General features: G+C 39.7%; 1 protein-coding gene across 2 annotated transcripts; it reads right to left on the reverse strand.

Moving 5' to 3' along the window:
* Positions 1–275: 275 nt before the first annotated feature.
* On the reverse strand, positions 276–12698 carry KBTBD8 (kelch repeat and BTB domain containing 8). Of its 2 annotated transcripts, XM_058726240.1 has the most exons (4): positions 12589–12698; positions 11803–12013; positions 6850–7964; positions 276–3581 (listed from the first exon to the last, which is right to left on the reverse strand). In XM_058726240.1, the coding sequence occupies exons 1-4, from the start codon at positions 12602–12604 to the stop codon at positions 3118–3120; spliced, it is 1806 nt and encodes a 601-aa protein (XP_058582223.1). In that variant the 5' UTR covers positions 12605–12698; the 3' UTR covers positions 276–3117. The 2 variants fall into 2 exon arrangements, with proteins under 2 accessions (XP_058582223.1, XP_058582224.1); XM_058726241.1 differs by lacking the exon at positions 11803–12013 and having other exon boundaries at positions 12589–12669.
* Between the last annotated feature and the right edge of the window lie 1288 nt (positions 12699–13986).

Genomic DNA, 13986 nt, shown 5'->3' on the forward strand with positions numbered 1-13986 from the left:
ATGGATTGGATGTGAGGTGTGTGACAGAGGAGTGGAATAACAAAAGTTCAGGCCAGAACAAACGCATCCAAGGTATTAATGACATAAGCAAGCTTGCTTTGGAGTTTAAAGAGCATTATATAAGGTGATATGAAGTAGTTCATTTTGTCTCAGAGGCCAAATATTTGAGAGATTAAAATCTTATTCCATTCTACTACGACAGAAGGTATTTCATGTTTTTCACCAAATTTTAATTCTGTACAACTCCCTAGTCAGAGGTCCAGTTACAACAATGGTAGTTTTTAATCAGAAAAGGTTTTATTATAAGAAACAATGCCATCAGGTAAAAATGCAAAAAATTGTGCAATTATGGCAAAATGTTTAAAAATATCTACACATTTGCCCCCAAAGGACTACAGTACTTAACTACATACCTGAGCACTGAACATTGAATGCCATTTTAAACTGCTTCACGTCGGGAATCTGATTCCTTGCAGAGCACACCCTCTTTTCTTCATGCACCCATGAAATCAGCCTGATGCTTAAGCATCATCTTTGCAGGATAACAGAAAACAAAGATGGAAAATAAAGAATACAGTTTCTACTTTCCTATAACACAGTTACACCAAGTCCAGTTTCCAATGTGTAAAAAATACAGAGGAAAGTGCTACATACATTCTTCAAATGCAAAAACGAAGTTCAAGTGGGACTGGCATATGTTAGCCTAGATTTTAATTCTGTAGTCCCCATTGTGCCTTTTACTTTTATTCTCATCATCCTATGCAAATGTACCTTAAATATCTAAACACATACCCACACAAATTACTAATCTTAGTTTTCTAGGACCTCTTCTGAAATCATTTTAAAAGTGGCAAAATATCCCAGTTATATAATTTAAACAAATAGTTCTTCGTACAAAATTCAATATATATTCTACTCCTGTAGCAAATTCTAAGCCTTGGCTTTGACACACTATACTTAGATCACACCCCCGATATAAATTGTTATAGCAAAGGATCGACTGTTGTGCAGATGAACGGAATAAACCTACTGCAGAATTGACCACAGTATATTGTACCCCTATATGTCACACAGCACGTGTAAATTGCTAACTCACTGTTCTATGTCATGTTTTCAAGTAACACATTGTTCTAAATAAACACAGAAGATTGTCAAGAAGCGGCAGGAAATCTTAAGGTATTCAACAAAGCTTCCAAAAATAAATTACATGAACATCTCTTGCAAAAGTTAGGGATTTTTGTCTTGTCCTCCCGTCTGCGATGCAACACTGTAAAGATGCTTCAAAACACTCACAGCAAAAGCCCCCAATCAGCATGTAGATAAAGGAAAAGAGAAGAAAAACTAGAGAGAGAGAAAAACAAGTGGTTGACAAAGTTTATAAAGAGATTATAGACATACTATCAAGGCCAATAAGAAACCACATATCCAACTTCCCCAAGACTTGATTTTAAAATGTTAATTCTATAAATGCTGTCCACTTTAAATTCTGCTTCAGAAAACGTTCCTTACTTGCAGAGGTCAAGGACAAGCCGTTTGGAAAGTTTCTGAAAAACGAGGTATGTGAGGCAAAGAGGCAATGTTTTAAATTTGTTTCACAGTATCACATGACAATTTGTGCAAGAGTTTCTAATACAAACCATGCCAGTTTGTTTTCCTTAAGAGAATCAAAATATTCTACTTGAGGACAGACTCCGGGCTATCCATCTACTTTTTATCAATTATTCTAGGCATAGTAAAAAACAAGTTACTGATCCAAATATCCACCTTAGGTATGACCAATGACTTGGTTTGTCCTTTATGTTAATAACTAACTGACTGTTAGAAATTCATCCGTTCAATATGAAAAGAGATTTAGTACCTATAATGCTATGGTTCTACTCACTCACCCTTTTCCTTCTCAGTCACCTTCAGCTAGAACAAGGTTTGCAATGTAAAAAAATACATTACTATTAAGTGCAAAAAATGGAAAAAAAAAAAAAAGTGAGGTTTTAATGGTCATATGTAACTTAAAAGCCATTAAATTAGACCACCGAAGGAGTTCCATGTTTCTGGAAAACAAAAATGTAAAAGCAGGTGTAAAACTTCACATTATGCTCTGTGCAGAAGAGAAATAAGTTAACTTTCACTGTACCGATAATGAAGGGACAGGTGGAGGATGGAAAAGGAGGTCAGGCAACAAAATGGCCCGTGTTAGTGCAAACTGAGAGTAATGTTCTCACTATTCTGAGTCCAGTTAGATATCTTGCTGTCATGTAGGCAGAGAATCCTGTGAAATCACAAGAGTTCAACAGGTAAAGTACGATGCCACAAAACTAACAGGCCAATGTGAAAGGTAAGCATAGGCTCAGACAATTTAAACCTATCTAGGTATACACATGAATTCACTTATACCAGCACCAGCCACCTGTGAATTTAAGCCCTTTTTGGGATTTGTAAATAATGAGACAGTGTGAGCACACGAAAAAGTTATCAACAAAAAAACTACTAAAAACTTAACTTAAACTTCCGTGGGAAATAGGAAACAATCAGACGAAAAGCTCTAAGACGTATTTGTTTTCCTTCAGCCTACTCTAATAACATATTTAAATCTCAGTACACTTGAAAACAGTACACAAATGTGTGTGTGTGTATGTATATACATATATATATATACATACTAAGAATGAGGGTCTAAGTTAGTGCTTCTCTGTGTTGGAGAGGTCACAGCTAAAGTCCTAGTGATATTGCCTCAAATTTTTACCCGTATTTAAAATAAAAAGTCACATCAAACTAGTTTGGATGTCTCTGACCAATAATACCCTAACTGCTCTTAAAAGAGTGCATAGTTGTTGATTCATCTGGTATCTCAGTGACGAATTATCACAAAATTCTATAATGAAAAGGATTACTTTTATACCAGAAAAAAAAAAAAATGCTGATAATTGCACTTTGTTACCTTTTGCTTAATGAAATGAAAACATCACAAGGATGAAAAGAAATCCCTCCTACACCATAATCTTTAAGAGCACCCATTGCCATATATAAACTCTCTCAGCTTCTTAAATACTGACAGCACTTCTTGTATCATTGTTTCCCCAAGCCCAAGATGCCAGTGAGCTCACTAAGGCCTGCTACTCATTAAAGTACTTTCTGAAGACACTGAGGATAGAGTTTAGCAACAGCACATTCAAAATGCCGGCCAAGGTCCCAGAGACGATCTGGGGTCTCGTACACTTTCATCCACTGGTCAGTGACGTCGTCATATTGGTAAAGGGAATTTTTCCTGCTGGTTCTGAAGACATGTTCTTCAACGGTCACTTGAGTAGCTCGAACAAATAAATGGAGTTTATTCTGGAAAAGTACCAGTTTAAGGTACGGATTTATGGACTCATCACATGGAAAGTCCTTCTTCCGAGTCCATTTATTGAGCTCAATATCATAGGCTTCTACAGTGAACATACGTTGATGATTTCCACAGGTTCCAGCTATGTAGTAGATAGAGTCCTTGTATACAGCTGCTAAGCCCTGGATTCTAGGCACAGTCATGGGGGTTAAAAAACCCCAGTAGTCTTTTTGAGGCTCATAGAAGAGGAAAAATTCTCCTAAAAAAACAGAAAGAAAAACAAGAATATATATATATATATATATATATATATATATATATATATATATATTTATATTTACATGTGTCTTTTTGTTATGTTGAAGAGCCTAATTTTCTAAATATTTCACTTTCTAAAAGATTTCTTGTATAATCTCCAGAGATACATTATATAGTATAAAATAGTTTAAAATGTCTTCATTCCATGGCAGAACATAACACGTAATATTATAGTCAACCTGAATTGGGGAGGGGTTCGAAATAGGGAGGGAGAAGGAGTTACTTTGACTTGAAGACAGAATAAGAATTGAGAGCTTGGCTCCATTTATTCTACCCAATGGTATATTTCAGAAAATTTATTTTAAGCCAGCTCTAAAAAAGCATAATTACTAATGGTTAGCCAGTACAATCAGAGTATGTATACAGCTTCATCATGAACAAACCACTATACATTTATGTGCTAATTACTTAATTAGAAGGCAGCACACGGAATTGTTCAGATGTGTGTCTACAGGCCATGGATATGTTTACTTTAGCACTGCCGTAATGCAAAGACAAATACTTAAGAGAAAAAAACATGGCTTTAACAGGATAGAAAACATACATTTCATGGAGTTGAATTTGGGTCACTTTTAATTCTATTTTGATAACAAAAGGGTGTGCGGAGACAGACTGCCAATATAAAAATGTCCGCATGAATTTAACTAGCGAAGATTTACAAGAGTTTGGCTAACTATAACATTTGTATAAAATCCTTGATTTAAAAATCTGGACCCTTTATGAACAGACTATATGATACTCCAATAGCCACACATAGTACAGCATAAGCTTCTGACTATTTATGTCAACTTTATTTATATAAAGAGGCTTTGTTTAGATTAGAAATACCTACTTCTAAATTGAGCTTCCCCTTGAAAACTGAACTAGATTTACTCTTATCTACAGATTTAACGGACTACTCAGTAGTAGTGACACTATAATTTCCATTTTTCTTAGAGGAGCTTCTTAAACTACCACCTTTTGGTTGCATATCACCTACCCTCACTGACTTTTAACAGAATTCTTTTTTAATTTTTTTTTTCATGTTTATTTATTTTTGAGACAGAGAGAGACAGAGCATGAACGGGGGAGGGTCAGAGAGAGAGGGAGACACAGAATCCGAAACAGGCTCCAGGCTCTGAGCTGTCAGCACAGAGCCCGATGCGGGGCTCGAACCCACGGACCGAGAGATCATGACCTGAGCCGAAGTCGGATACTTAACCGAATGAGCCACCCAGGCGCCCCTTAACAGGATTCTTAATAAAGACAATAGAAATGAAAACTTTCTGGGGCGCCTGGGTGGCTCAGTCAGTAAAGCCTCTGACTGTGGCTCAGGTCATGACCTCATGATCTCCCTCTCAGCCCAGAGCCCACTTCAGATCCTCTCTCTGCCCCACCCTTGCTCATACTCTCTCTCTCAAAAATAAATAAACATGTTTAAAAAAAGAAAAGAAAAAGAAATTAAAACTAATGTGTACTACCTCTCTCCAATTTTTTTTTTTTTTTTTTTTTTTTTTTTTTGAGAGAGGGACAGCATGAGAAGGGGAGGGGCAGAGAGAGAGGTAGAGATAGAATCCCAAGCAGGCTCCGGGCTGTCAGCAAAAGCCTGATGCAGGGCTCAAACTCATGAACCGTGAGATTGTGACCTGAGCCAAAATCAGAGTCAGATGCCTAACTACTGAGCCACCCAGACACCCCCTACAAATTTCTTATAAAAAGGAAAGATGACAAACAAAGTAAATTTTTAAAATCTAAAGTCCTCTTTAAAAGCTTAACCAGTGAAAGGCAATTAAAAAAACTTTTAGAGTCTCAGATTCCTCTTACATAAAACATAATCTCAGGTTAAACAATGTTCATTCCAGCCCTGAAAATTCTGTTAATTCATTGTTACTTTGCTTTAGTATTTACATTAATACATAACCTTTACCTTACAACTGGGAATCTCTTAATTAATTATATCTCTACCAACTAACTGGTTAGCCAGCAAGACCAAAATATATGTAGAGAAATCTTCATCATATTGGAGGATATAACCTATGCAACCATACTGGACAGGTTATGTGTCCATTCTTATATTCCATTATTCAGCAAGACCAATAAACCTATCCATGCCCATGTTCCTATTTAACTAAAATAAGATACTAGTTAGTTAATACTCCTTTTGGAGAATTAAAATGATATTGAAGTTTAAACAAATGGGTTCAGGCATTTTGTGTCAAATAAGGATGACAGCAAAGAATATATTTTTTTAATGGTGTAACAGCGAAAAAAATCTTATGTATCTATACAGAATCATCCCTTTTTTCTTATTTTATTAAAGTAACAGTGTGAGGAAAACATGTATAAGCAATTAAGAAACACAGGAAGAGGAATAAAGACGTTGGTAGTACCATCATCGCATTCAACATCCAAGCGACTAAAATGTCTACGAAACCGAACACAGGGAAAACATTATTTATCACCAATTAGAACCTTCGATAAATTATCTTATTTCTACTCACTTGGTCGTTCTTTCTACTACTGCTGCTACATCATCTTTACCAGAGTCCTAGCCTTCCGTAGTTCAAACAAAAAAAATGTTTAAAGCTAAGTCGATTTGATAGTCCCTCTTCATCTGTAATAGCAAACGCAAGAAAAAGTGGCATCCCAAGTTTTTCACTGAAAAAGCTTAAAAACATATTTTGAAAGGTATCACACACTGCGGTGAAATTAAAATCTAAAGACTGCAATTTCAAACTCTTTATAAATCCGTTTCATGACCTTGGCAATCCTAAGGTTGATCACAAAATTCTTTGTTTGTTTTTCTCTTTCAAACTAATCCACTAAGTTCCATAAAAAGTAGTTGCTACATCTCTTGATTATGTGTTATGGAAGAGTAAAAAGACATGTATCAGACTTGCTCTCTTAAAGTCTTAAAAACGGCTCTGAAATAGTTTTCCCCAGAAGGCCAAACTAATACTTATCAGATTGTTTTGAAAAATACTTATTCTACATGATGTCAAAACACAGTAAGAACATAAAAACTTACAGGCTCATTTAAAGATGCCTGCCTTTGTGGATTCAAAAGCTGATGGTCTTTAAACATCCTTTCTAGAATAGACTGTTCCCACCAACAGATTACGGTAAGAAAGCCAGAGGAAGTCCCCAGTGAACAAGAACAAGCACCTGTTTTAATAAAAGTAGGTTATTCTGCTACCCTCTCATGGAGAATAAACCACTCAGGCACCTACCCTGTAAGACATAGATCTTCTCTTTGTACTCCACAGCATTATGAAACTCCATGGCAACAGGCATCGCACAAACGCTGGTCCAACAATTCTCTCTGCTATCGTAGCACTCCACCGATTTTAGTGAGTTTCTCCCATCACCTTCGTAAACACGACCTCCAATCGCATACATCTTACCACAGCAATACACCAGTTTGCAGCCTATTCTCGCTCGCAGCAGGGGGGGCTTGGAGAGCCACCTGTTGGTGGAATGGTCATACATCCAGAAATCATTTTCTGCCTTATGGTCGATGGAGACCTCGCTGCTGCTCGGCCTGTACCCTCCTGCAATGTAAATGTCATTGTCTGGTGATACGAGAATCCCCACTTCTCTTAGATCATTTGGTGGTTTGCATAGTTTAAACACTCTTCCTGTGACTGTATCTAGACAAGGCACTGTTTGCTTCTTTCCTGAGTGTTTGTGGGCAGCATCAAAACATATGATCATTTCGGAGGCAGTCATTCCAAGTCTCTGTGTGCAGCCATTGGTACTGGATGGGCCCTTTTCTACATAGCTTTTGGCTATAGCCTGTGCAAACTGAGGTGGAATTTTCTCTATAAAGGCATCCTCCATCAGAGGAAAACGTATGCATTTGGCAAAAATTTCTGGAAGGTGCCCTTCTCTTTCATCCTGTTCATGTTCAAACCACCTTACGATGCTTTCATAAACATGCTCTTCTCGGTCTACGTTTAAATCATCACTGTCTAATATACTTATCAGTTGGTCTTTTGTCAGCTGGAGAAACTCTTGTTCTTTGGTGACACACAGAAACTTCTTACGAATGTATTCTTTTGATCGATCTCCAAGTTCCTGATGACCATAATGATCAGCAAAGATGAAGACCCCAATAGAATTCTGCGGGTCCAAATGACTGATCATATACTTAGCACATTGGTCTTGGATGGAAGGAATCTGGAAGATGCTAGCTGCAGTGAACAAGGCTTGAACATTGGCCTCTGTCAGAACAACTCTGGAGGTGTAGGCATAGTTCAACACCAAATCCATGGATTCAGCTTCAACACCAACTATTCGAACTTCTTTTTGAGTACTTTCTGTAAGGCCGCTAGTGAACATGGATCTAGGAAGGAAAGAGTGGTTAATAGTATATCTGCGTTCCATATAAAAATTATGGTGGCAAATTTTTGGAGGTATACAGTTACCACAGAGATAACCTTTGTAACGGAAAAAAATTTCCTAATGTGTTTCCTGATACTCTGAATGGGGGTAAAAGTTGATCATCTAGCATAAGGATTTAGCCTGGTTAATCTCCAAAATCCTACTCTGAGGGCCAGTCCCCTTTATGCCAACTCTGAGAAAAAGAATATACCTAAATAAAGCACACCAAAAGATGCCATGAAATATTCCAGGACACCTTACTTTCCTTGGAGTCCCTATCCAACCTTCTTATCAGTTGCCTTAGGGACTTGAGATCTTAACTCACCAGACCAGTAAGAAAATTTAAGAACGCATAGAGGGTGTCAATGTAACACACTGGCATATATAGATTGATTAAACTTTTCATGTCTCAGTGGAAATGTACAAGGCAACTTGTCCCCAAAATAGATCTTTAAAAATTTCATCTCAGAAAAACAGGATGTTCTTCAGAAGTTCATATTGTCTACCTACTCCCTTTATCTTTTGAATGCTTCCTTCATCATTATAAGGAATATAAAGAACATCACTTCACTTTTCCTTCGACAGTGTGAAAACCTTTGCTTAAAGAAATATACTCAGTTTTCTCAAAGGTACCATATTTTACCCAGGTATATCTGAATATAAATAGATTATAGTAGGCTCAATATAATGTGTACTTTTTTTTTAACGTTTATTTATTTTTGAGACAGAGAGAGACAGAGCATGAACAGGGGAGGAGCAGAGAGAGAGGGAGACACAGAATCTGAAACAGGCTCCAGGCTCTGAGCTGTCAGCACAGAGCCCGACACAGGGTTCGAACTCATGGACTGTGAAATCATGACCTGAGCCGAAGTCGGACGCTTAACCGACTGAGTCACCCAGTGCCCCATGATACGTACTTCTAAAGAGAGTTTAAGAATTAATTCTTTGGAGATGACGGTTTTGAAAATCCCAAGCTTTTGCCTTTGAAAGCAGACTTTCTTATTTACTTACTTACCTATTTATTTATTTATTTATTTATTTATTTATTTATTGTAAATATCTGCATTTGTGGGCTCTTCTTGGCCAAAATATTAAGTAGTCAAAAGTCTGACTCTGTATTTAAGTGTTATTAGTCGTGTATACACATCATTTGCCTTTTTTTCCCCTCCTTTAAGGCTTCTTCCTGGACTGCTGTTAAAATTAAATACAAAAATCAAATCAAGGTTCTTTGAAAAAGATTTTAAGAAAAGGGCTGTTTGCCCTTGGGTGCTTAATAGATGTCTATTGAAGAAATCAACCTAACATTTGTGATAAAGTTGTTGATACAGTTCTAGGCCCTTCTCATTTTACAATGCTAGGTTGTAAAAAAACATCCTTAACTAGTTACTTTTGAGATACAATGAGAAACACTGGGTATATACCTGGGTACAAGGACCCAGCTTGCTGCCTGGGTTCACCATCTCTGAGTCCTATTTTGACGTCTACAATGTAAATCTTAAGTTTAAGATCAAATGGGCTTTTTTTTCATGAGTGAAAACTAGATGTCCCAATGTAGGAGCTGGTTTTCCAGTTCAGGTGCTGAAACACCCAGCTATACAGCTACCAATTAAAAAGAAAAATAAAGCCTTTCATTAGGCAAAGATTAACTCCCAAAGGAGAACATTACCACATACCCCTTTATCATGGGAACTCTACTGACTTGAATAGGCTGGCCTCACACACAGGAGCAGTGTGACACCTGATGAGTTCTCTGTTCTACTAGGTTCTTTCTGGAAATGCCACATAAAGATGGAGCATTTCCTCACACAAAATCCTGAGCAGCAGAAAGTTTCTAATAATCATGCAAATTTTAATTCTGACAGGTCACTGGGATCATGACACAACCATGCCAGATTTCAAGCTATTCTTATTTTTCCACCAGTGATGCAAGACTTAGAAACTATTAAGTATGTCTTCCTCGATTTCACATAAGGAGCAGCACCAGTGCCAAGAAATTTCTGTACAAATAGCTCTTGCAAGAGATAAGAACCTAATCCTTAAGTTTTCTAGCCAAATACCTTCATCTGAATTCACCTCTCTTATGCTTAGAAACTTTTCCAAGCATTTCCTTAATTTCTTATAATTAAGAAAATCTACTATAGCATATTTCTTTTAAGGTGATTAGTCCAAGTCTTCAAAACTAATTTTAATTAAGTATAAAATTTAAATGATACAAGCCAGAGTATAAAATTTCAGTATAAAATATAGACATTTTCACTTTCAAGTTTCAATTTTTTTTAACTATTCAAATTTAACATACAATAGAAATTTCTGAAAGGCAACTTCAAAGAGGACCCACTCCTGTTTGTTAAAAGTCATGATAGTGACTAAGAAGCTTGGCTCTAGAATCAAATCCAGCCTCTGCCACTTAGTAGATGGATGACTCAGGCAGTTCATTTAACCTCCCCGAATCTCAGTTTTTCACATTTAAAATGGAAATAACTGTACAGAGACAGGACTGTGAAGACATATAAAACAATGTAGGTAAAGTAAGCTTAGCCCAGAATTTGATCAGTAGTAACCGGGACATATATTTAAATCCATGGATGAACTAACCATATCTAACAGAGAGTCCGGACAAGCAAATCTCCCCAGGCAGTTTCCATTACCAGGCCCAACTTCCTACCTTCTGTGCATATCATTTTCTTCTTTTTCCCTTCCAGCTCACTGCCTCATGATGGTTAATACTTAACAGTCCGATGACCTATCCCTAGGCAAGTCTTAATGGTTACATCATAAGCATCAGGCTATGAAGCGACTATATTTAACCCAGTATTCTGAGAAAGAGGAACCAGAAACTACGGTCTGGAACGCTACACTGAAAAGCACCCTGAAAAAGAAAAACAGCACTTTCAGACCGTAGTTGAGAAAATTAGTTCACTGTCTTTCAGACACTATTAGTGAACACTGAAAGGCTTCAAAAAATGAGCCCTTGAAACCAAGGAAGTTAAACTCAAGCAGGAAACTGTCTGTATCAGTGATCTTGTCTTAAAGTAGGAAATTCTTTGTCAGATCCAGGTTTTAAAACTGTACTGCTGTAACTTTTTGATACCCAAAGAAGAATGCGATGAAAATGAAAACTTCACGTTAAAAACACTTCTGGAAATCTTGGAAACGATCATGAGTCTGGAGCCTAAGATAACGCAGAAACTGTATTTCATTCATTTTATGTCATTGCTTTGACCCCTGTGGCGTTAAAACAAACTACCGAATGGTAATTTGTTTCCCAAGGAACGTGCTAGTAAGTTTTACATTCTAAGAGTTACCGGCACCGGAGAAATATGTGTCATGGTTGGAGTTTTGGAACAAATACTAGATCAGCACTGTCCACCCAAACTTTTATCTGGGTTATACAGCTGGCAGCTCCTACCTCCATGTGGCTACTGAGCACTTGAAATGTGGTTAGTTTGCCTGAGGCACTGAATTTTTTATTTTATTTAATTTAAAACAATGACGTTTAAAGAGCTGCATGTGGCCTGTGGCGGCCATGCTGAGCAGCACAATTCTAGATTTTGTAGTTATTTGCCGGAAACAAACAAAAATATATTCACTCGCTTAAAAACCAACCACCTGAATTCTAGAAGAATCCATCAAGTCAAAAACAAGGGCTTAATAAAATAGGGCCTGTTACTTCTTCTAAGGAAACAAACTCGTGGGTTTCGTTTCATCGTCTCACCTCCGTTTTATAATCAAGTGGGCAATACTGAGGGACAAAGGGAACTCCGTGCGGACATCGACAGAAGTTTCTACCATCATCATACCTGAAGTAAGGGCTGATTGCAGCAAGAACGTTTCTATGACAGGAAAATGTTTTCCCGTGATCCACTTCCACTACAATGTCTGTCAACTGTCCTTCATCGTACATTGTTTTGAGTTGCTTAAGAATACTGCACGCATGGAAGGGGTCCATGGCATCATTGGCTGTGTCTGAAGATGGAATCCCATTCGGTGTTGGGGAAGACTTACTTAAATCTAGGAGAAAAATCGTACAACCACAAGAAGTTCCGAGCCAGTTACGGCGTTCACGCTCCCCCCGCCCCTAGAAAAATACATATTATGTGTAGAGACATACACCATCAAAAGGGACCGCGGGGTAGGATCTGGGAGAGAGACAGGGCTGCGATGCAAGTTCAAGCACCAGTCTGTTCCTCCGGGAACCCGGCGAGCCCGAAGCCCCGTGCTCGCCGAGGGACTGTGCCGGCAGAACAGTCTCGGCGTCTGCGGCGACTCCGCCGAGAGCCAGAACGTCCCAGCCGAGAGCGGAGGGCAGGAGCCTCACGAGGGAAGCTCGATGGATGGCGGCCGCCAGTGCCCCCTCAACCGCCTGATGAACGCGTCGGGGTGGCGGCGGGTACCCGGCCTCCCCATCGCTGCCCAGCCGGACCGCCCACCGCCCTCCACGCCATCCATCCTCCCTCCCCTCATCCCTCTCCACCTCCCCATCCTTCTCTCCGGCTCCTCGTCGCCACCTCCTCAGCTCGCAGTCTAAGCCTGGACCCTGGCCCACCTCCCCCCTAACACACCTCCCTAGCCACCACACGACCCACCTGCCGACGCGGCCATTTCTCTACGGGGCCCGGCTCCAGCTATTTAAAGAGGAAATGTCATTTCGCTTCTCTCGCTCCCGGGTTCCGGCTCTTCTTAGCTTCACCTGGCCAATGGGGTGGCCTATGCATCCGGCTCCGCCCCTAGCCTCCGAGTTCCATGCTCCGATTGGCCATGAAGTGCGCAAGGCGCTTCGGGGAATGTAGTTTTATTGCCCCCGCTCCCGCGTGGTCCGAGTAGGGCGGAGGCTCAGGCCGGTGATTCCTATTGGCTGGTTCTGGCGGAGGTGGAGAGCTGGGAACTCGCCAGCCTGTGTCTGTGGGGCGTGCAGAGCCTGCCGGGAGAGGTAGTCTTCTGGCTGAGGAGAGCTGTCATTCTGAGGGGCTGGGGTAAGGAAAGCTCTTGAAGTGCAAATTTCCCCCATTTTAGGCCCCTCTCCAGGCCCCGGCTCTTTTTTTTTTTTTTCCACCTTTTTTCTTCATTCCCTAAACCTCTCGCCAGTGACTAGCTTCCGGTCTGAGAGCGGGCTCTGCCTGAGGGCTGTGAAACCAGAAAAATTTGGAAATGGACAAGAGGGCTGTTGTCCAAAAATGGGAAGGAAATCTGACACTCCACCCTGAAGTAAAATATCAGGAGGCCCCAAAGCAAGCCATCTCTGATGAGTCACCTGTGACACCCAATTGAAATAGCATCGCCTTGGCCGAGTGCTCTGGTTTCTACAGATTAATTGGTCTGGTTACAACGGCTGCTCAGGATCTTTAACTCCCACTCATGCCTTGCTTTTCTCCAACACCCAGAGAACACCTGTTCCACTTTTAAGAGGGCGTGAACAGTCTAGAGGGATTCAGGATGCTTTCCTTTTTGCTCCTGGGAAATGGAGAAGTTAAGATACTGAATAGTCTGAGATTTCCTTTGAAGAAATATTGGAGGGTGCCCTGAGCTTGAGCCAGGGATCATTACTGAAGCCCTGGCTCTTTTCTTACTAAATATGTGAACTTAGATAAGACCTTTTAAATCTGGGGCACTTAGCTCTTCACCTGTACCATGTGAATTACAATTACTGTTCCATCTACCCCATAGCCTACAGGCCTTTGGAAAGAAAGCAGAAATTTTACAGTTGACACGTTTTTGTTTTTGTTTTTTTTTTTAATTTTTTTTTCAACGTTTTTAATTTATTTTTGGGACAGAGAGAGACAGAGCATGAACAGGGGAGGGGCAGAGAGAGAGGGAGACACAGAATCGGAAACAGGCTCCAGGCTCCGAGCCATCGGCCCAGAGCCCGATGCGGGGCTCGAACTCACAGACCGCGAGATCGTGACCTGGCTGAAGTCGGACGCTTAACCGACTACGCCACCCAGGCGCCCCTACAGTTGACACGTTTTGATGTACTTGTCTTGTGT

This window comes from Neofelis nebulosa, chromosome 4, assembly GCF_028018385.1.
Source record: "Neofelis nebulosa isolate mNeoNeb1 chromosome 4, mNeoNeb1.pri, whole genome shotgun sequence".
In the NCBI taxonomy this organism is placed as follows: Eukaryota; Metazoa; Chordata; class Mammalia; order Carnivora; family Felidae; genus Neofelis; species Neofelis nebulosa.